The sequence below is a fragment of the Citrus sinensis genome, chromosome 1, assembly GCF_022201045.2.
Source record: "Citrus sinensis cultivar Valencia sweet orange chromosome 1, DVS_A1.0, whole genome shotgun sequence".
NCBI lineage: Eukaryota > Viridiplantae > Streptophyta > Magnoliopsida > Sapindales > Rutaceae > Citrus > Citrus sinensis.
In genome coordinates this window covers 4663582-4687603 of record NC_068556.1, presented here as the reverse complement: position 1 = coordinate 4687603, position 24022 = coordinate 4663582, and the positions used below count along the sequence as shown (strand labels likewise).

The following is a 24022-nucleotide window of genomic DNA, read 5'->3' as shown; positions in this document are numbered from 1 at the left end:
CTTCATTGTAGTTGTCTTTGTATTACACATTATAAAAAAATAAAGCTTTTTTTTTCTTAAAAAAATTAAAACCTAATTTTGCATAAGTATAAATAACAACAACAACAACAACAACAACAATAATAATACATATTATAAATTAAAAATATTCAAATTTCAATTGTAGTTTTCTCCAACCATATTATAATAAAAAGCACGAGTCATGAGATATTAAAGAAGTTGATATGCACGCGCGCGTGTGCGCACACACACACACACACACTAGTAGTTAGAAATCAGAACTCCGAAGTGCAGTCGATGATTTTTATTTGAAAATTTTTGTTTTCATCACATTGATCGGATCATAGCAAATTTCATTTCACTTTTCATTGGTTTGAATTATATTGGATTTCAATAAGTGATTGGATCAAATTGGATGCTGAATATAAAATTTAAATATGATGGATTGGCCTTGGATTTGAGAATATTCATCATCTAATAGATGAGTGACCCGTAACAATTGGGATTCAAATGTTTGATTCATTTATATATTTTTTTAATTTTTTTTTTGTAATTACAATTGTAGTAATTATTATTCCATGTAATTATTAAAACTAAAAAAAACTTTTATTAGAATTATTTGGAATTCAACATAGAAGATGAGACATTGTTTGTGAGGAAATATATAGATGTCATGTCATCTGGCTGGTGCTACAGAGAACAACTTGACATTTTTGGTTAAAATCTTAGATCTAAATATCTATGGTTCAGTCATCATGCTTTTTTTTGTTCATCGTTAGGTTCATAATGATTATTTTACTTTATTCAACTTTTGGGCACATGATTTTGTTAGTAATCAAGTGCCACTAATTATTATATTTTCGGTTTGGATCAATAACCTTTTTCTGGGTTTCATACGATTATTTCATGACTCTCAAATAATGGTACGTTGAATTTACACTAGTCGAAATACATAATATTTTCATTTATTTTTGGATGATTTTTGTAATATGTATGGATACATGGCGCAGTGTTAGTTACTATATCTTTAGCACTTATAATTACAATATACAATTATATTACAATATAAGATGTGGATATACATATATTTTATAATACAATCAAGTTCTATTAGTGGTTTAATTTAAAAAAAAATTCATTTATTTTGGTGCGGATGGCTTAGGCCTTACATTTCTTTCATTCTTGCTTTTAATAGGACACGTTATGAGCGTTGTTTCTATCTACTGTTGTCTGAAAATGATCAAACTATTAACGACCAAAGCAAAACAATAAAATATAAACTCTCGCATAGAATGGGATGTGGTCTTGTCTTGTGAAGGGGTTTTCCGTGACAAGACTCAAGTTTGAAATCCTTCATTTTACTTCTCTTTTTTTTTAGAAGGTGTAGGAAAAAATAGAAAAAAAAAATTTTCTTTTTTAATTATGGTATATAAATAAATGAAGATAATTTTTTTTTAAAAATATATAAAATATAAATAATACTATATAAAAATTAATATAAATTAATTTCTGTAATTATATTATAAATATTAATGGTAAACCTCGTATAATATAAATTATAATAAGAACATTATTATAATGTAATTTAAAAAAAAAAAAAAGTTGTTACCGGCCCCCGCACTCAAATGTAAGTGAAAATCGTTTAGTAGTTACTACTTACTTATATGCTTCCGCTTCCCTTTCACTGTCTATTGGACCCGGAAGAGCAGACTAGGAACAAAAACAACTGTTAGGGCTTTATATAGGGTTTTACATCACTCCACACGCTCAACTCGTCCCCATTTCCCGCCCAATTTGTCCCCAAATTGTCATGCTCTATGCTTTCTCTGAATCCCAGGGTTTCAACATAGTGGGAAAGAACCAGAAAATCCACAAATGGTGTCAACAAAGCAACTTCTCGCCACAATCGAATCCGCACTCCTCGGTCCTTCGCCTCCGTCGCCAGCTCAACGAATCGAGCTGATTCACGCCATTCACAACTCTCTTTCGTCTTTTAAGTCCCTCCTCTCCTATCCGGTATACTTTCTTTTCTTTTCTTTTGCTTCCCTGCAACTCACAAAAAAGAAAAAAAGAAAAAAAAAGAAAATGTTAGTTTAATTTTTTATTTATTTTTGTTTTACCTTTTTAGCCTCCTAAACCGTCTGACAGAGCACAAGTGCAGTCGAGAGAAGTTAGGCTTCCGGATTCACCGCCTATTTCGCTCGATGATCAGGATGTTCAGATTGTAAGCTTTGTTACCGTGTTAAATTTTTTGACTGATATGTCCCTTTCATATTATAATGCCATTGTTTAACCTAGCACACATTGTCTCGCATTGGATCAGCTGTTCGGAGAAATAGTTGCTTCTGGATCGAAAGAGATTCTTTGGGATGTCTCCTTACTATGTTGTTATTAATGGATTCGCAATAGCTGAACTGTTTGTGTATTTTTAATTGCCATTTTTTGTTTCAAAATAGCTTATCAATTGGTGTTAAATTCTTCATCATTGAGATAGCATTAAGATTGTGGAGTCCTTCATATATTTTACATTAGAAGGCGCAAATGTTGAAATGGAGTGCTTGCACTCTCGTCTATTGTGGGAATTCATTGCCAACCACATTGTCAAAGGAAAAAGAAAATCCACTTTGGAATTATAAACTTTCTTTCATTAGCTTCATTGGTATATATTATTTCAGTTCCTAAATGATTTTTTTTTTTTAAATTCAAAAGCTTTTTGTTGGAAACATCTAAAGGATTTGTTTGACACAAAAAACATTTTTGATTATTTGATAAAGGTTTTAATGATTAATCAAATCTAATAAATGAAGATAACATATGCATATCCAATTCATAGTATAAAGGATGAGAACATAAATGCAGAATATGGAGAAACTTAGTAGTGAGAACTGAAAATTTTATTCATTGATTGAAAGAAGACTAACAATTATATATAAAAAGTATTAAGTGTATAACATTACTGAACAACAGTAGGAAAACAAAAACCTGGAAGATTCAAATATAGAAAAATGTAAAAAGAATTTAAAAGGAGCATTTTTTGGATACATGGGTCTTTTGCTTTTACTCCCTGTGTTTGAAAATTATTCATTCTCACACAATTTCAAGCTGATCTCTATTCTTAATATTGCACTTGGTCCCTGAATCCACTGCAATCTGCTCTTAATTCTTTAGACATTTAATGGTTCTTGTGGTCGTTGCACTTATGATTTGACTTTATGGTTGTGTGTCTTCAGTTTGATGTTCATTCAGGTCTAGTTTCATTGAACTGTTTGATTAATTAGTAAATGTAAACATTTTTCTTCTGGAACTAATAGTGTTTTGAAAGTTATTTGCTTTTGCTTGTGTAGATATCACTATTTTTTAAGTTCTGTTTTATACCATATTCATGAAAGTTTATTCTCTAGTTCACCCCCTTTATTGCATTTGAATTGATTTTGTTATTCTGGATTATTTGCGTATGGTGCTTGACTTAGTGTTGAATCTCGAGGGAACCATGCTTTGCAGACTTTACAGTATTTGATTCAATTTCCTATGTTATCTTTATTACTGTTTTTATTTTGATTTTTTGGTTTTTTTTAAAAATTATTATAGGCATTGAAATTGAGTGATGACCTCCATCTCAATGAAGTAGACTGCGTTCGTTTGCTTGTTTCTGCCAATCAAGAGGTATGATCTATTTGCTACTCATATTTTTCTGTGACTTATACAGCTTATTATCATATTTTAACTGAATTTATGTTTTTAAATTTTCTTCTATTTCTAGTGCGGTCTGATGGGCCGAGATCCTATAGAAATCTTACGTCTTGCATCTGGACTCTGGTACACTGAGAGACGAGATCTAATAACAGCTCTTTATATACTATTCAGAGTAGGTTCCTTTCTGTAACCCTATCAACCATCCTTGTCCAATACAGTTTTAGTTGGCCTTTCATCAATCTCTGCCAAGAATTGTTACTATGATACTTTTGTAGGCTGTTGTGCTTGATCAGGGACTTGAAGAAGATATTGTGGTTGACATTCAGAAGTATTTGGAAGATCTTGTTAACACAGGGCTTAGGCAGCGGCTGATTTCCCTTATGAAGGTTTGAACCAATTTGATGTTCCCTTTTACGTTATGCCTTGTAAATGTGAAGAATTTCTGAGTGGTTTATGGGTCATTGTCTTGTACTGAGATTTTCTGGATGCAGTATTTCATGATTTTTGGAAACCGGGGGGGGGGGGGGGGGGGGCTACTTAGTTGTACATGTCATTCAGGTAGTCCATTTCTGCTTTGCTTTCTTTAGTCCCTTCTAAAATTCCTTGAGCGAATCATCTTTGTTTGGCTGATGAAATAGGCTAATGGGTTTATAATATATATATATTTTTAAATTATTAGTGCAATGTCTACTTTTATATTCTTGGCAATGGAAAGTCTCAGCTTTTGTGTTGATTGATCGTTTCTATCATGGACTTGATTTTATACTTATTGTTTAAAATAGCTTTCTTTAATATACTCATAACCTTGTCAGTGTTGGATGGCAAAGTGTTCTGGGTATTAAAGTTATTTCAAAGTTGTTCATGGAGCAACTCTATTTGTCATGCTGTTCAGAGTTCATAGTCTTGGCTGGAAGTTTATAATATATTTTATTTTCACTTTGTTAAGGTTTGAATTTATGTGATAAATTTAAACTTCTGGTAGCAACTTGTTAACCTGTAAGCTACCATATTCTGATTTTTTGACATCTTTCAAGCTGCACTTCTAATTTTATAGATACATCTCCAAATCCTTGGAATACTATCCTCTTCTACCTCAGCATTAGAATCCAATGTTGATCATAGGAGTCCACTTGCAGCATTGTTTCATGCATTTCTTGGTGTGGTTCTTTGTTTCGTGAACCAAATACGAGAATTGGTCTCTGTTTAACATTAAATTTGTATCGATAAAAAGACTTACATATGAATCAAACTGTGGCTTCATGTATAAAATATTTTCATATCAAGGCATACGATCTTAAATTTTGTTCCAACAATGTTAAGAGAGTGGGTGTGGGAAATAAACATTCATTTACAATCTCCTATTATTTAATTTAATATTGTATTGAATTTAAAAAATCAAATTAGAATTTGACACAATTTTTTTTTTTGGTTTGGTTTTAGGAACTCAATCGAGAAGAACCTACTGGTTTGGGTGGTCCCCTCTGTGAGCGCTATGTTCTTGATTCTAGAGGAGCTCTTGTTGAGCGCAGAGCTGTGGTTTATAGGGAAAGACTAATACTTGGACACTGCCTTGTCCTCTCTGTTCTGGTTGTGCGGACAAGTAAGTGACAAAAACTTTTGATGGGTTTACATGTTCTATTGTGTTTGATGAAGGTTTGTGGTATGTTAGTTTGATGTCAGTGCCTCCAACTTATGTAATTACCTCTGAGTTCTAGTATTTCAGGGTTTTGGTAGGATCTTCTTAATCAAGAACTAATAATTTGTTACAGTATCATTGACTTTCTACTCTCCTTTCTCACTCTAGAAGCTAAGTTACCAGGACAGGTGACAAATATTGCTGCCTCTCACCATGACATTAAGTTAGTTTTTCTAGCATTATGAATGGACTCAAGATGTTTTCAGCATTATGAATGGACTCATCTCTCTTACGGATGCTTTGTTGTTTCTGCTTGAAGGAGAATAATTTTATGGTATTATGCACTTACATTGTAAAATTTGCTTGTTGCAGGTCCAAAAGACGTAAAGGATGCCTTTTCTGCTTTAAAGGACAGCGCTGCAGAACTTAGTGAGAACAATGACACCTTGAAGCATCAGGCATGCCTTTTGTTTTTGTTGACTGTATGGATATGTACTGCTTGTTTGTTTGCAGTGCTGCATGTATCTTTACAAACATGGACTTGTGTTTTCAAACTTTTTTGCCTTGCCACTTAATCTTATATTTTTCCTTTCCTCCTCCAATGCAGATTACATTTAGCCTTCTCTTTTCTCTTGTCATTGCTTTCATATCAGATGCTCTGAGTACAGTACCTGATAAATCATCTGTTCTGTCCCGTGATGCTTCTTTTAGGAAGGAGTTTCATGAAATTGTAAGATTAACAATTATGGAAATTTTCCTAGCCATTCGTGGTAACCTTTCATATTTGATGATTTGCTAGTTGCTGATGATTTTCCTTGCTTTAGGTGATGGCCACAGGAAGTGATCCAATTGTGGAGGGCTTTGTTGGTGGCGTAAGGCTTGCTTGGGCTGTACACTTGATGCTGATACATGATGAGATTGCTGCAAGGGAAACAGTTTCAAGTTCTTCATCTAGTGAATTGAGTAATATACGCTCATGTCTGGAAACAATTTTCTCGAATAATGTTTTCCAGTTTTTACTTGATAAAGCTCTACGAACTGCTGCCTACCAGGTCTGTTTTCGTCATCTAATTATTTTTGTTAAAAAAAATTCATTTCTTAATAAGGCACCTTCAAGACAATTGTTTTCTTTATAGTTCAACAACTTGAAAATTACTCAAGTGCTTTCTTAATATTGCAACTATGGTTATTTGCTCCATTTGACTGTGAAATGTATCCTTTAAAAGTCATTTGCATGTTTGTGCTGGGTCATTGACTCTATGCCGGATGTTTTGGAAAGTTCATATATCATACTGTTGAAACTATTTTATTTTGCACTGCTGGTGCGTTCTTGATCCCGTGTCTCTGGGTTATCTTACTAAATTTCTTCTCTAGTAAATTTTCTGGTAACAATTTTTTTTTCCCACATTCATGCCATTTATTGTTCCCATCTTCTAATGTTGTTTGGTCTGGTAGCACTTTTGTTTATTTCTCCTCCCTTTTAAGCAAATTGTGCACTCTAGGTTATACATATTGAGATTTAGTTTCTCAATATGGGATAATGGTCATTTTTTGGTTTCTTGTCTATCATGTGGTGGACATGTTGATACTTGTAATAGTTGATTAGCCATTGGAATAGTTTAAAAGCTGTTGTCTATTTTTAATGTCTACAGAACGATGACGAGGATATGGTCTACATGAATAATGCTTACTTGCACAAGCTGATTACTTGCTTCCTATCTCACCAACTTGCTAGGGACAAGGTCAGCTGAATTCTTCTGGTTCCTACTCTATTGTAAATTGACACTTTAGATGGTATTATTTGGAGGACAACTAAAATGTCTATCAAATGAATATGCCACTAAATTATCTCAGATATCTGTCAATTTTTTATTGCTTTTTTTGGTAGTTCCTTTCTAATACTATTAGTATCCCTTTTGTAGCATTTGGAATTCATGTCTACAAATTCAAAGATGATTTAGTTTCTGTGACAAAAAACAGGAACTTGCTGTCTCTGTGACCTGGTGTCAGCTAATTTTAATACATTAACGCTTCATGCATGGAACCCAGATCTTCTTCTGCTCTTCTGCGTGTGTTGGTCTTGAAGAGATTTATCTTGAATTATGATTGTTATTACTTTGATAAAGCTTTTTTATTCTATTTTATAGGTCAAAGAATCAAAGGATAAAGCCATGAGTGTGCTTAATTCATATCGTATAGCTGGATCACATGATTTTGTGCATGATAGCAACTTGCCTTCTCAACAGGATACTGAAATAGGCCCTTTGCCTTTTGTCTCTCTCTTGGAATTTGTCAGTGAAATTTATCAGGTTTGTTTTACAATAAATGTGGCACTGAAAGAATTTCAAACTAAAGAATGTAGTCTTGTTTCTTCTTAGTTTAGTATATTAGCAATCTAAGTAAATGTTGAAAGAATTTAAGTTTTAGACTGTTGTTTGAACAAAAAAAATTCGCTGTTTGGACTAAGCCTACAACACTGATTTGTCAATTTTCCAAAACTTTATGTACAATTTTTAAATTTCTCTTCATTCACACTTGTTGGTTATGTGACGCTTAAATAAGCTCCTCTATTGTAAATTCGGAAACTTTTTCTTTAGACTTAAGTTTTCATTTGATTTGTAACTGGTATTAATTGCATCAAAATATCCTGAGTCTCTTCTATATCAATAACTTTCTGCTGTAACAATTAATTAATTAATTAATTTTTTTTTTTTAAATTTCATGCTATCTTGCTACATCATTTGCTTATTTTGTTATGATGATACTGTAATTGAAACAAATTTCAGAAGGAACCAGAGCTATTGTCTGGCAATGATGTCCTGTGGACATTTGTGGTTTTTGCGGGAGAGGATCATACAAATTTTCAAACACTTGTGGCCTTCTTGAAAATGCTGAGTACCTTGGTAGGAAAATATTGTAATTAAATATGTGAGACATGCCTATTTACCCTCTGTTTTGATGCTTATACTCGATTCCTTGATATGATGTTCTTTTCAGGCTTCTAGTCAAGAAGGTGCTTCAAAGGTTTATGAGTTGCTCCAGGGTAAAGCATTCCGCTCCATTGGGTGGAGAACATTGTTTGATTGCTTATCAATTTATGATGAAAAGTTCAAACAATCTCTTCAAACTGGTGGGGCCCTTTTACCAGATTTTCAAGAGGGGGATGCAAAAGCACTTGTTGCATATTTGAATGTCCTTCAGAAGGTTTGACATCTTTCCCTGCACAGCTGCTCAATTTATCATCCCTTTTAGGATTATTTTTTCTATCAATATTTTTCTGTATGCCGATGTTTATATATAGCTGATTGCTTTTTTGGTGGCTGGTTCATCTGTTTCATGTTGTTTAATTACTATTGCATTCAAATTTGAGGGTTGTCAGGATAACTGAGCTGATGAGTATCCATTAACTCATTTTGCTGTTCTAGTAAATATCTTCTCTGCACAAACAGAAACACTTTGTGGTTGTGCGCCATTTCTTCCTGCTTGCCCTTTTCAAAAAGACCCCCCCCCCCCCCCCCCAAAAAAAAAACCCCCCCTTTTTTTTCCAAAACACTCAAGGAAACAACTAGAGTTTCTGCAATGTCCAGTGGGACCTTTCTTTCCAAACTTTAGGTTGTATGGCTATTTTTTTTCCCTCTTTCCCCCATCTCGTTTCTGAATGTACCAATGCATCACCTTGATCTTGTTTCTTTAATTGAAAGGAATACTTTGTTTTTCTGGTGTGTGCTGCAGGTTATGGAAAATGGAAATTCTATTGAAAGGAAGAACTGGTTTCCTGACATTGAACCATTATTCAAGCTCCTTAGTTACGAAAATGTGCCTCCTTATCTGAAGGTCAATAGCTGTGATTAATGCTGAGAATATTCTAGTATAGCATTTGCAGATTAGAAGCTTCCACTAAAATATTATGCATTCCATTTAAAATCAAATATACTACATGCTTTCTCAGGGTGCCTTGCGGAATGCAATTGCTGCCTGCATTCATGTTTCCCTGGTCATGAAGGATAACATTTGGCGTTTGCTTGAGCAGTATGATCTACCTGTAGTTGTTGGGACTCATGTTGGGAATACTGCACAACCAATTGCAGGGCAGGTTAGTTTCTTGTGCAATGTAAAAATTTGGTATTTGGTTGATGAAGGGTACTTGGAAGGCATCAGCTTAAGGCATAGTATTTATTTCTCTTGCTTATTGCTTAAATGTCTTTGCTTGGTTTTTATTTGATATTGTGGCATTATAATTACTTATGCCAAAACATGATGAATTTCTAGATTCAAAAACATTAATACACAAAAAGGAAGGATTACAGGTTGTACACCAAGATAGAAGACGAAACTGCTACATCCCATTATATAGGTCCATAAAACCTCTATGTGTGCCTCTTAGCTTTATCAAGGGAACGGGTAAAAGCGGGTGGGGGTTGGGGGAAGTGTTCAAATGTATACATTGTAGAAGCGCAGAAAATATTTTCAAGTCATGTTCTAGAAGAGTTAGCGATTTAAATAACTCGTACTACTAACTGTCAAGAACTTGCACATAATATAATATACTAATCAGTCAAAGCTAGATAAATATGAACACTTCAAACCACCATTAAACCAAGCAACAAGCCAGATGTGAAAAATATTACCATCTTCCTTATATAAATGGCTATTGATGGGAGAAACCGGAGTTTGATTCACATAGAAATTTGGACAAATGGATGTACTCCTTGTACATATGGTTTTGGGATGCACATCCTTCTCTCTCTGTTTATGAGTTTTTCTTGTCTTTTTGTGATGCCATTGTTTTTCATAAGATGAAGTATATTTTTTACGAACCACAGGACGTGATATTGGTCCACCGGTTCTTTAATCTTTATACCACCGAAATGGACCAAATGAATGTTACTTGATAAAAAAATATGAATTCATGGTTAATGTTACTTGATGTAGTATTACATTATTGATTCATACACACCCTCCCTTTGCCTGTCCAAGATTGTCTTTTTACTTTTTGCAACTATGCTTCCTTTTTTTGCTAACAAAATTCATCGTAGTTTACTTTTCACTTCTGTTTATTCTTTTTGCATCAATTTAATGGTTGTCCAATTGCTGATTATTATTATGTCTCATGTGATGCATATACTTTTTATAATTTAATTTATCAATGTTTATTGGTGCACGTTAAAGATGTTTGCTTTTCATAGTTTCTACTTTCAGTTATATAGGACGACAAATATTGCATGAATTTTGTTAACAAACATTCATTATTGTCTTACGTGATGCATATACTTTTTGTAATGTAATTTATCGATGTTTATAGGTGCACATTAAAGATGTTTGCTTTTCATAGATTCATCTTTTTCCTTCATTCATCTAAGCTGGGAGAGTGTTTTGAGATAGGTGTCTAGGCTGGTCTAGTATTGTAGAGGGGTGATTGGTATATTTTGTATAGCACGGAAAAGTTTTCATTATTTTTTCTTTCTCAGAAAGTTAATGGTGATTTGTACAATTCATCATCATTAACACAATTTATAGTTTCTTATAAAAAATAAAATAAAATAAAATACATGACTTTTCTCATTATATATATACTGCTGAATTTGATCTGTGGTAATGCCCATAAATGTTGTTATGGCATTTTTTGTTAACTAAATTAAGAGGTGGTATGAGAAAACGGTCTAGGAAATGTATGGATATCAAGTTGTTAGCTGTGCTGCGTTCAGGCAAGCCTTCCAAAATGCTTGGACTATCACCATTAATTATTACAGGAAATAGTGCTTGTCTTATTTGTAATTTGTATGAGCTTATGTCATATGGTGTCATTGACAGGTTTACGATATGCAATTTGAACTGAATGAAATAGAAGCGAGGAGGGAGCAATACCCTTCGACAATATCTTTCCTTAACCTCTTAAATGCTCTAATTGCTGAAGAAAAAGACGTAAGCGACAGAGGGCGTAGGTATTGGATTTGGTGTCCTATTCTTTTCTGGGTATTAGGATGTCTCCTCCTCCTTAGTAACTTTAAAATTAAGGGTCTTTTTTTGCAGATTTGTTGGCATCTTTAGGTTCGTATATGATCATGTGTTTGGGCCTTTCCCTCAAAGAGCCTATGCAGACCCTTGTGAGAAATGGCAATTGGTTGTTGCTTGTCTCAAGCATTTTCATATGTGAGCATTTCCCATAGTTTATTCTGGAAGCTTTTCCCTGTGATTTTGAGCTTCTACATATTTTACTTGCGAGTTATTTTTATTTTGTTAGACATTTAGGTTGGCTATCTAATCAACTTGTCTTTATCTTTCTTCAATTGCAATCATATGCTTGTTTTTTATGCCTTTTCTACCTCTCTATCTGTTAGAATTCTCCCACACAAAAATATGTGAATAAATATTAGGCCAGTTCTGTAGAGGCAGTGAGTTTATTGAATTCTGAACTATGACTATATTTGGTTTGATATTTATGTTTGATATCATTTACTGTGCAGGATATTGAACATGTATGACATTCAAGAAGAAGATATTGACAATGCTGTGGAACAATCATCAACACTTACTCAATCATCTCCAATTCAGATGCAGCTCCCTGTACTGGAGTTGCTAAAAGTACGTGCATATTGTTTTGAAGGTTTCTTCTTCTTTCACACCATCAATATAAGCCAGTTTTCATACATATATGTGTTTGTGTATGAAAAAAGACTTAGAAATAAACAGTTATGCAGAGAACATTAAACACAAAGCTTGGAGCAAAGCACATGCATATTACCAGTCACTAATGTTTACGGCTTGATGTTAACATTAGTGACTAGTAACATGCATGGATATCAAACAGTTATGCCATTTCTACCTCTCTATCTGATTTCATTGTTTAATATAGTCTATATTATTTCTACAATTATTTTTTCTGTGCTAAAGATACTTATTACTTGTACTACAACTTTGGTACAATCTTTGGATATAAAACTCAGATTAGTTGAGAAGGCGCTTGTGGGGTTGCTCCCACAGGGTCTGGGTTTGATTTCTTGGAGCCTCCTACCTAGTAGGTAGATACAAGTTTCTTGTTTGTGTTTAGGGGATTTTTGAGGTATCAAAATAAAGAAAAAATGGTTATGAATTTGTGTCATTCCAATTGGGCTTGACAATATGCTTTATCTCCTTGGACTTATTTTCTCTTTATAGCAAAGAGATGCTTTGGCTGATTGCCTTCCATAATATTGTTGTTTATCTAGTTTATTTACTAGCGGAGCTGCATTGTCAGACTCGAGGTTGTGCTAGTAATTGAGCTCATCTTCTTGCTGTATTTGATGTTATGCTTTTCAGGATTTCATGAGTGGCAAGGCTGTTTTCCGAAATATTATGGGGATACTTCAGCCTGGAGTTGATTCAATCATTACTGAACGGAATAATCAAATATATGGGCCACTTTTAGAAAAGGCTGTGCAACTTTCTTTGGAAATTGTAATCCTTGTCTTTGAAAAGGATTTACTTCTTTCTGATTTCTGGCGTCCTTTATACCAGGTAATTACTTCGATGTTGGATGTTTGCTTTTTCTCAAAAGGGAAAAAAAAAAGCTGGATCTTTGCTGAACATTTTAGCTAGGTGGAACAAATGTCAATCTTCAAATTCATGAATGGTGAAGTATCATATAGTTCCTGAGAAGTTATCTTCTCATGACTATGCCTTAGTCATGTGAAAAAAACTTCAGTGAGGTTTTCATTTCTTGCTCATTTTCTGTGTAGCCCGTGGATGTTATACTATCTCAAGATCATAATCAAATTGTAGCTCTATTGGAGTATGTAAGATATGATTTTCTTCCACAAATACAGCAGTGTTCTATCAAAATCATGAGTATTTTAAGGTATTCCCTGTGTGTCAAATTTCTTTTATTTATTTTATTGGTCTAATTTATGATTGACTGATTTAATATTGTTTTCATACTACTTTGGGACGACAGTTCTCGCATGGTTGGGCTTGTACAGTTACTCCTAAAGTACAATGCTGCAAGTAGTTTGGTGGAGGATTATGCAGCTTGCCTTGAGTTGCGGTCAGAAGAAAGTCAAATTATAGAGAAAAGTGGGGATGATCCTGGGGTTCTCATAATGCAGGTTTGTCTCATATCCTTACTTTAAGATGTAAAGAATGTTTTCAACAATCATCTATGATGTTTACATATACTATATACTCTCTTATATGTTTTGGCAGCTTCTAATTGATAATATTAGTCGGCCTGCTCCAAATATCACACATTTACTGCTTAAATTTGATCTTGATACGCCTATTGAACGGACAGTTTTACAGCCAAAGTTTCATTACAGGTTAGCTGTTTATATGTTGCCTCTGTTGACTTTTATTATCTCTACGTTTTCATGTTTGATTGTGCATTTATTATGTCATTTTCAGTTGCTTGAAGATTATCCTTGAAATCTTGGAGAAGGTTTCAAAGCCAGATGTAAATGCATTGCTTCACGAATTTGGTTTTCAGGTGAGGTGCCATCTGATCACTTTTCTTATATCCTTTTACTAAACATTAAACGTTAAATGTATCTATCCTTTCCCCCTTCTTTTTTACTTGTTCTTTGGGGTCTCTTTATCATTTTCCGTTGAGAATTTGACTATTTGCTTTGCACAGCTACTTTATGAGTTGTGCTTGGATCCGTTAACGTGTGGTCCTACCATGGATCTCTTGAGCAATAAAAAGTATCAATTCTTTGTTAAGGTACAACATGCACATGTTTTGATGATTTAAAAGCCGTTTAGTAATACTCATAGATTCTTACCAATATATATATATCTGCTAATACTGTAGTTTTTTTGTTGTTTCCTTTGTTTTTTTTATCATTATTATGACAGCACCTTGATGCTATCGGTGTAGCACCACTCCCTAAACGAAATAGCAACCAGGCACTCCGCATCAGTTCCCTCCATCAGGTACTTTTATGCAATATTCCAATTTTAATGATTTTCCTCATGTATTATTCCTAATGTTTGTTCTGATCATACAATTTCTATGCTTACAGTTTCTGGTAAGAAATTACAGGGGCTATATGTGACTTTTCTTATTTGTCATAGGAGTTGTATGTTTTCTTTAAAAAAAAGGGCAGTCACATTGATCATAATTGAACCAACCTTTTGTATTGTTTTTAATTGGTGATGAGTGAAGCCCTTGAAACACACTGAAAATATATTGTTTCTTATACCTTCTTTCCTTCCTTTCCCCTCCCCTTGCAAATCGAAACAAAAGAGTGATTTCATTGAGACCTGATGATGCTGTTATATTCTAGATTTTAGGAAAAACTTTCCCCTATTTTCGTAATTCCTTGGCAATACCAGCACGTGTGCATGCAATCTCATGAATTCGCGATGCGTGCTACAAAATGTCTGATTCAGGAATCAAGTGTTGGTATCCAGGGGTGCTTGCTAATTGTTGCTACGTAAACCAATTTTCATTCATGTTATCTCTTATCTCCCCCAGAGAGCATGGCTATTGAAGCTTTTAGCTATTGAATTGCATGCGGGTTATGGGAGTAGTTCCACTCACCAAGAGGCATGTCAGACCATCCTTGCTCATCTTTTTGGGCGGGATCATATTGAAGATACTGATCGCACTCTCTCTCTCCCTTTCATGGTTCAAAATATCACAGAACATGCTGGAACCAGAACTATCAGCAAGAGTAAGGTATTGTTAGTTACTTTCGTATTTGTCATGTTCTATTGCCACCCCTTTCTCTTGTAAAAATCTTATATTCATATTGTGTTTGCATGCATTGTTTAGTTCTCGGAACATATTCGTTGTGGTAGTGTTTTATTATTGATATTTAGAACAAGCTATCTATCAGGTGAGGAGACAATCTAGTTTTGAGTTGCTAAAAGGCCTTAAGACAATGCTCTTGGGTGGATTTCCCAGGTCCCATAGCCTACTTCAACATAGGAAAATTTCTTAAAACACTTGATATTCTTGAAAAGGTTAAGGACCTTAAACACAAACCTTGGGATCAAAGAACAAGGTATATATGAGGGGATGGCTTCTTTTGGAACACGTGTTGATGATACAAATCACATGCATGTTATTAGTCATTAAACACAAAGCTTGGAACAAAGCACATGCATGTTATTAGTAATTAATAGTGCTTTTCTGTAGAAATCGTTCTACACTAGGAACTTGTTTATTTAGACCTTCAGTATTGATGTTCCTCTCTCCCTCACCCACACACATCCTCCATAGCAATTCAAATGCTGTTTGACTGATACCTCCATAAGATATTTTGTCTATCCTCCAATTTTCTAAACTATCTAATGGAATGTGGACTTGAACCTAAGCCTGTATTATGCTTTATGAATTCTTTTATGTTTTATAGCTGGTAGAATGAGTATTGTGTGTATATCATTTGCCTTGATAACGTACTTGTGGAAAGTTAAGTGAGACCTGGTTTCTTATTTTTATTTCTGTTTCTTTAAATTTGACTCTCTATTTTGGGATATATGTAGGTGTTAGAGTTGCTAGAAGTTGTCCAATTTAGATCTCCAGATACTGCTATGAAGCTTTCTCAGATTGTTTCTAATATGAAATATGACTTGCTGGTAAGTTTCTAGCCACTAAATTGGATCCTTTTTTGTCCTCCAGAAATGCCATATTCTCATTAAAATTGTGTTATAGGCTGAGGAGATACTTGGGAATCCAACTACTTCTGGAAAGGGTGGTATCTACTATTATTCAGAGCGAGGCGACCGTTTGATTGACCTCTCTTCATTCAGTGACAAACTGTGGAAGGTTTTTCTCACTAACTTTAGAGTTCTTTAATCAGGATTTGTTATTTTACTATTATTGTTAATGTTCTCTTCTTGAAACTATGGAAGGAGGATGCCATTGCTGATTTTATTTTGTTATTCCAGAAATTGAATATTGTTTATCCCCAGTTGAGTAACTTTGGCAGTGAAGCTGAGCTAAATGATGTTAAAGAGGCAATTCAACAGTTACTAAGATGGGGATGGAAGTACAATAAGAACCTCGAAGAACAAGCTGCCCAACTTCATATGTTAACAGGATGGTCACAGGTTGTTGAGGTACATATCTTTCTTTGTTCTAGATTTTAAAATTTTATGGGAAAAATCTTTGTATTGCCCTTCTTAGAGATGGTTGAAAGAAATTTTTAGTAAGCTTTCTCTAACTTTGTGCTTTTCCCCACAAATTGCTTTTATAGGTCTCTGTATCGAGGCGGATTTCTGCTCTTGGAAATCGATCTGAGATACTATATCAGTGAGCCCCTATCACTAATAGTACTTTTCTCCTCCTTTTGTAGACTTTATGTAACTGTTTTTTATGGTATTGACAGAATTCTTGATGCATGCCTTGGTGCTTCCGCTTCTCCAGACTGTTCATTGAGGATGGCATTTATATTGTGCCAGGTATTGTTGATCCATCTGCATTTAAGTCATTCCTGCAGATTGTCCTTTCTTGTTGTCTATTTTGATTAACTTTGTTTAACTTTCAACAATGCTAGGTTGCACTTACATGCATGGCTAAGCTACGAGATGAAAAATTTTTATGCCCTGGTGGTTTAAATTCTGATAGTGTCACATTTCTTGATGTTATAATGGTGAAACAATTGTCAAATGGTGCTTGTCACTCGCTATTGTTTAAGCTTATAATGGCAATCCTGAGAAACGAATCATCAGAAGCCTTAAGGAGACGGTATGGTTCTTTTAGGAGCTCTGGTCTCTGCTTGTTGTAGTCTATTGTTGGAACCTGACCTTGATCTATCATTCTTTGTTCAGCCAATACGCCTTGCTACTGAGCTATTTTCAGTATTGTCAACATATGCTTGCTCCAGATGTTCCGACAACAGTTTTGCAATATTTGTTACTTGATGAACAAGATGGTGAAGATCTGGATCTCCAGAAGGCACGTAGTTTCTATATTGTATGGGAAGTCATTTCTTTTTCCTTGCTATTTTCTTTGATGAAAGAAAGATTTAATCAAGAAATATCGTGTTATATTTTCTTCCAGATTGATAAAGAACAAGCCGAACTAACGCATGCCAATTTCTCTACACTGAGGAAAGAGGCTCAAGCCATCTTGGATTTGGTGGGTATCAACTTTGACTCACAGCAATGTTTTATCATCAATAAGAAGATTAAATGGATTTTAATGGATAATGAAGTTCTAATTAGGTCAGGGTTCATAGGTGGGACGGGGTATGAGCTATCATTAGTTGGACTCATTCCCTGCTATTAATTTTTATTTTCCTGGTACTTTAAGATGTGCCGCTCTTGTCCATTGGGGAGTTCACAATATTCACCTGCACTTTATGGTCGCTCTGTTGTTCATTCTCTTATAATCAAACAAGTTCTTGTGCGACTATAAAAGTCAAACAGATTCATTCATGTCCCTAAATATTTCGATGCTCATATCCATGTCCTCAAGTTTACACTATAAGATAATTTAATATTTCTCTGAGTTGAATTCACTACTTTTATGAGACTGAGCAAATGAAAATCAAGAAGATGAGTTGATTTGAGTCTAGTTATCGATAGCTTTATTCTTATATCCTTTTATTCTTTTTGGTCCATTGATGGCTTAATTGTTTCTAACGATTTATTTTTTTATTTTCTTTGTGATTTTTTTAAAAATATTATTATTAACTTAAATTCTAATTTTTTCTGCTTCACTGTTGATTTAGTTATTTATCTTTTATTTTCTGTTAAAGATGTTTTCTCATTTTTCAGGTTCTCACGTGGTACAACTTTGATCTTTATGTGGTTCGATAACTGTTTTTCTTTTCTCCTTTCTGTTTCACATAATTGTTGTTTAATTTCAATGTTTCAGTTCATAAAAGATGCAACCCAAGGCAGTGAACCCGGGAAAACACTATCACTCTATGTTCTGGATGCATTGATTTGTATTGATCATGAGAAATATTTCTTAAATCAACTTCAAAGTAGAGGGTTTTTGAGATCCTGCTTAATGAACGTCAGCAATGTTTCCTACCAGGTGTCTATTTTCTCTGTATTGCATCATATCATGCTTTTACACAAGTAACATGTAAATTTAGATTGCATAACACTAGAGATCACAAATGTTTGTCGTAAATGTAATGAGATATCTTCTTGGAAGATTATATTGCTAATCATTACATAGTATGAATGTTTTCCAGTTAAAAAAAAATGATGAATATTTTTAGAGATCACAAATGTTAGTGATGAATTTTTTTTTTTTTTTATTTGCTTGGACATTCTCAATTCTGAATATGGTTTCACAGTGTGTATATGATCCTGCTAACCACCTGATCCTTATGCATGAAAAGTAAAAATAAAAATTGCTTATTCAGGCCCCACAGGAGTTCTTTTCCTGGGGTGTTTTGCTTGACCACTACTATTTGTGTATATGTCAGAGATCTAATTTAAAATGAATTTATGATTTAGGATGGCAAACGCTCTCTAGATACATTGCAACGAGCATGTACACTTGAGGCTGAACTTGCATTGCTACTAAGAATCAGTCACAAGTATGGAAAATCTGGGGCCCAAGTTCTATTTTCCATGGGTTCTCTGGAGCACATTGCTTCATGCAAGGCAGTGGGTTTGCAGGTGATACTTCTAGACTTATGCTCTTTAGTACTATTTTTCTTGCCCTTTGATTTCTCAGAAATTGAAGTTAACTGCAGGGAAGTTTAAGACGGGTTGCTACAAAGCCTAGAAGAGCATTGGGTGGGGACATTGACCGTCAACGAATGATCGTAACTCCTATGTTGAGATTGGTGTTTTCTCTGACATCATTAGTTGATACATCTGACTTTTTTGAGGTTAGCCTTCTTATTCTTAGATCATGTTTCAACTTTCCTGTTAACATACGGAAACAGCAACTTCTCCAACGACAGGCGTATAAGAGAGTCAGTGGTTTCCCAATTCTTCTTAGCTGATCGCATGTGTAATTAGCATGGTGATGAGTGTTCCGGCTGTGTATAGCAAATCTATGAAATGTTTTTCCTTTTTGGAACTTAAGGCGTAATTCCATGGTATTTGTCATTATTCTTTATGAGACCCGTCAAGCCTAGTATGACTTCAAGCTTGTTTGATCACAAGCTTATCATCACTATAATTATATCCCAGTTTCATAAGATCGTAAATATTTGCCAAATGTGATATTTGTTCTTGGATGATAAAAGTTTTCAAGGAGAATAAAACTTGTTTGTTCCCTTGTTTTGGATTTGCTTATTGTTTGTTGCTGTCACTTTCCTTTCTTTCTCTACGATCCTGGTTTTCATTTTCTTTGCATGTTGTGTATGAGCTTTCTTTTATCTTTTTAATTTGGTTTGATAGGTAAAGAATAAAGTTGTTCGTGAAGTCATGGATTTTATCAAAGGACATCAATTGCTCGTCGATCAAGTTCTTCAGGAAAACATATCTGAAGCTGATGAATTGACGATGGAGCAGATTAATCTTGTTGTTGGTATACTTAGCAAGGTAACCGCATTTGCTACTAATGTGATCTGGATTTTATGGTTCAAAGAGGTGAAACATGATGCTTATTGTATCTACACTAAGTTAGCTTGATACTTTCAGTTGGTAAGTTATGTAATATTTTTGCATGACTACAAGTGGCTTTTGGATGTTCTGTGACCTAAATGATATGTAGTTCAAGCACTACGAAATTTACTGAGTGGCTCTTGATTCCCTCCCCCGCCCCCCCCTGCGTTAGAAATTTCTCTGCTACAACTTTTATCTGCTGGCTTTTCAAGCATTTTTTTAAAAATGTTTTTAATCTGCTTATATGAGCCAACATTTTTGTTTATAGGTTTGGCCTTATGAAGAAAGTGATGAGTATGGCTTTGTGCAAGGCCTTTTTGGTATGATGAGCTCTCTTTTCTCAAGTGACCTGGAGAATTTGACTTTTTCCCAATCAGCACGATCTCTTGAGGTATGCTCTTGTCCTTTTCAAGTGTAAGTAAACATCAATGCTGTATATTTACTTACGGTTTACTTTTCTTTTTGTGTAAATTTACAGAACCAGAGAAAGTCAGAGCTGAAAAAATTCCAGTTATGCTTTAGTTTGAGCTCCTATTTATATTTTATGGTCACAAAGAAATCTCTTAGGTTGCAGGTATGTATATGAAGGTTGAGATGGTGAATCATTTATTTGAACTTGGAATTGTTAGGTTTAATTGTGCTTTAATCTATAAGTTAATTCTTCTTACCTGGCCTACCTACCTTGTTGTAGGTTTCACGCAGTCTGGATGATTACAATACCAATTCAGGATTGCAGCAGCTCACATTGACTTCGCTTGGTTCTCTTCTTAATTCTGCGACTGCAGTTCTGGAAAGAGCGGCTGAAGAAAAATCCTTACTACTTAATAAGGTGTAATAGGATTGCAAAAAGCACCTGAAGAAAATCCCTGTTTCACTGCTTATGTATTATACTGGGACCATTGGCACTAAAAATTGTGGCTTTTTGCAGATTCGGGACATTAATGAACTGTCAAGGCAGGAGGTGGATGAAGTTATCAACATGTGTGTTAGAGAAGATTATGTTTCATCATCCGACAACATACAGAAAAGGTATTCACTTGATTTTTTGCATTGATTTCCCAATATTTTTTTCTTGCTTTTACCTAAATGTACCAATTGATTTCTTCTCCCCCCCCCCCCCACCCCCAAAAAAACCACAAAAAAAACACATGTTTACCGTTATTAGGCTTATTTCTTGATCATTTACTGTTATTTGATGTACTAATTGAATTTTTTCCTCCCCGACACGTGTTTACTCTTATTTTGGTTATTTCTTGGTCATTTGCTGTTATTTTGAGTATTTGTTGGGAATAATCTACATTGTTTGAAGCCTGTGCATGGGTTGTAATTATTGCATAAAATTATTAAATTTAATTAAGTCTACTTCCCTGCAACCCCACTTCCCCCTCTTTCTTGTTTCGTCATCATGTCATTATTCAAGAAGTTTATTATAAGTCCCCCAAAGAAAGAAGACTATTCTGTAATGTGCCACTAGGTTCTAGCTTGTGCATTACACTGGATCGACTGTTTAAGTTTCTAGTCCATTGATTGATTAAGAGCTAGTTTTGGGATTGCTGCGGCTTATAAAATAATGTTTTTCTTTATTGAAGAGATGATCAGCTGTACACAAAAGCAGATAGGTGTTTGCCAAAATGTGTTGTCGAGTGTTTTCAGTTTCAAAAATCAAAGTGCATATATTCGGTAAATTTTATTATTATATTCTTGTGGTATTTGTATATCGAGTGTAAGTTATCCATCAGACATCTTTTTTATTTTTCTAACACTCCAATTTCAACAGTGAAAAAAAAAACTCCATAATTCATATAAAACATGGAAATTATGATATATAAGCTTTATGATTGATAAACTTGGGTTTATTGGGAAATATGATATAAATTTTCTTTTTTTCGTTAAAGTAATAAGGTTAAAAAAATAACTGTGAAAGTAATATTATTTGATAAACTGTTTCTAAAAACTAACCCTGCTTGCTTTGGAAAATTGTGTTCGATGTGGAGAAAGTTATGAAATACCTTTTGTCATAAGTTGTGAAATAAGCTGCCTTCTCAACTTTTTATTAGCAATCCCAAATGCAGCCTAAGTTCTTAGTCCACAACACTCCAAATGAAGTATAATTTTGTACTCTGCTTAGTTGCTACGTAGTTTCTTTGTCCTACGTTTGTACCTTCAATGAATGGTTTTTATTATTCTCAGAGTAATTCAAGTTACTTGATTCTGGTTCCAAAGGATTTTGCACTCCTGCAGTCTGCTCATCCAGTATTGCAATTATTTACTGTACTGTCTTAATGGTCTATATATGTTCAAATTCTGTTTATTGAGGCTTTGGAGCCAAGTATTTAGTCATTATGTTGTCACAACCATCATATTCTTTGTTCACTGGTGTTCGTATTATAGCTTCACTGCAGCAGATATGCTTGCTTGATTGCGAAAATTGTCTGTCTGTGCTTTTCTATGAATGCTTAACTTTGTAATTAAATCTTATTGAACAACTGCTTGGTTTGCAGATATTTGCCTCATATTGACTTTGGTATCAATATAACCCAATTTGTTGGTTATTTTTCCCTCCCTCCACAGGAGATATGTAGCTATGGTGGAAATGTGCCAGGTTGCTGGCAATAGAGATCAGCTAATTACGTTATTACTTCTTCTTACGGAGCATGTGCTGAATGTGATTCTTATCCATTTTCAGGACAGGTATGCTTCCTCCTGAAAAGCTGTATCTCAACACTCTGGGGTGGGGTCTCCCTAATATATATGTTCATGGGTTTAAACTCTGACCTTTAACCTGGGAAGCTTTGGAATCCTCTTTATCTGAAGGGTTGATTGGTAAATGGTCTGTAGCTTGATGCTATATTGCTGCCAAAGTTAGCTTCTTAACCTTTTTACTGTTTCCCTGTGGCAGTTCTATCGTATCAGCTAGCAGTGAAGCTATGAGAACGATAACATATGGTGCTAAGTCTGACTCAGGACAGGACATAAGTTTGTTGAGTGGAAAGTTAATTCCAATATTGGAACGGCTTGAACTACTTGGTGAGGTATGCTGCTTTCCATACCTTCTTGTTTAAGCCTACTAGTCTGATCATTCCTAGTTCCAACTTCCAGCTCAATAATTAAACAACGTAATCATCCGGACATTCCAATTGGCCCCTCCGGGTGTAGCTCAGCGGGCCTTGAATATGCTTTGCGCTCGATATCACCCGAGTTCAAGTAATAATAGCGGGCAAGGGTTGATGTTTAGTGGTCCATGTTTCTCATTCCCACCCAAACCTTAAAAAATAATTTAAAAGAAGAAAAAAAATTTCCAATTGGTGGTGATAGGATTATAGAAATTAGACATACAGACTTGACTTTGTGTTTACAACGTATTTGTCATTGCCTACATTAGTGTTCTGTTTAGGAAAGTGACTCTGGAAAATCAATGGCACAGATAAAGATCCTTCAATTATTTCCGTTAGCAAAAGATTTATGCAAACATTGAGATTTTTGTACGGTGGCTCCAATTATTTGGAAAGACTGTTGGGTTTTAGTCAAAATTGCAATTTGATTGTTTTTTAATTGTTGGTTTACTCAGGATAAGGTTGGCCGCGACCTTAAGGTGTTCCGCCGATTAGTTACTTCGCTTAAAGAAATGACGATACAGAAGTTGGCTCTATGAAATGTCTTGAGCGGTGAAAATAGATGGTCAGGTTACAGTTTGTTCATGTTTTTCCTAAAATGACGTCAGCACTGATGTGCCGGCCGTTTGTAAATTGTGATCCTTCATCTGTAATATGATCTGTATTCATCGTTTCCATGTTTATATAGGTTCGATTTGTTTTGTTGCCATGATTTTTTACGTTAGTTTTGCACTATGCGGATTCTTTATCTTGGTTTAGAAAGCCAATTGTTACGGAACAACTGAGGGAATGTGCCTCCGAAGTTTCCTCTTTAATTGGGAGTCCAAATGTGCTGTCATTCATTTATTTAGTTACCAGACATTGGAAAATAGATAAAGCAGGCTTGGCGTAGTTGAAATTAAGGACAATGAATTAATCAGCAAACATATTTTAGTTCATTAAAAAAAAATAATAACGATAATCATCTAGTACTAAATTTAACACAATTCAATTCAATCCCATCGTTCTAGAATTGCGCCAAATATGCCTATATATTCTTCGACTGAGTAAATTCAATCAGGGAAAAATGACCTAACTCCAC

General features: G+C 34.5%; 1 protein-coding gene across 1 annotated transcript; it reads left to right on the top strand.

Annotated features, from left to right (window-relative positions):
* The first annotated feature begins 1678 nt into the window (after positions 1 to 1678).
* On the top strand, positions 1679 to 23648 carry LOC102626983 (nuclear pore complex protein NUP205). Its single transcript, XM_006475771.4, has 45 exons — positions 1679 to 2016; positions 2129 to 2224; positions 3589 to 3663; positions 3761 to 3865; positions 3969 to 4079; positions 5134 to 5293; positions 5702 to 5787; positions 5937 to 6059; positions 6154 to 6381; positions 6982 to 7071; positions 7477 to 7638; positions 8116 to 8232; positions 8327 to 8533; positions 9062 to 9163; positions 9279 to 9422; positions 11141 to 11271; positions 11360 to 11479; positions 11794 to 11911; positions 12626 to 12823; positions 13045 to 13163; positions 13260 to 13410; positions 13508 to 13620; positions 13706 to 13787; positions 13935 to 14021; positions 14156 to 14233; positions 14778 to 14981; positions 15791 to 15883; positions 15960 to 16073; positions 16196 to 16366; positions 16504 to 16559; positions 16636 to 16708; positions 16804 to 16994; positions 17078 to 17204; positions 17310 to 17387; positions 18129 to 18293; positions 18725 to 18889; positions 18967 to 19104; positions 19622 to 19765; positions 20097 to 20219; positions 20307 to 20402; positions 20520 to 20657; positions 20757 to 20857; positions 22400 to 22519; positions 22728 to 22860; positions 23397 to 23648. Exons 1-45 carry the CDS (start codon positions 1876 to 1878, stop codon positions 23478 to 23480), a joined length of 5658 nt encoding a protein of 1885 aa, XP_006475834.1. The 5' UTR covers positions 1679 to 1875; the 3' UTR covers positions 23481 to 23648.
* The last annotated feature ends 374 nt before the right edge of the window (positions 23649 to 24022 follow it).

Coding starts and splice junctions, on each gene's coding strand:
- LOC102626983 (XM_006475771.4), top strand. CDS start 1,876: ATGGTGTCAACAAAGCAACTTCTCGCCACAATCGAATCCGCACTCCTC. Junction 7,072..7,476: donor ACCAACTTGCTAGGGACAAG/GTCAGCTGAATT, acceptor TCTATTTTATAG/GTCAAAGAATCAAAGGATAA. Junction 13,788..13,934: donor TTCACGAATTTGGTTTTCAG/GTGAGGTGCCAT, acceptor TGCTTTGCACAG/CTACTTTATGAGTTGTGCTT.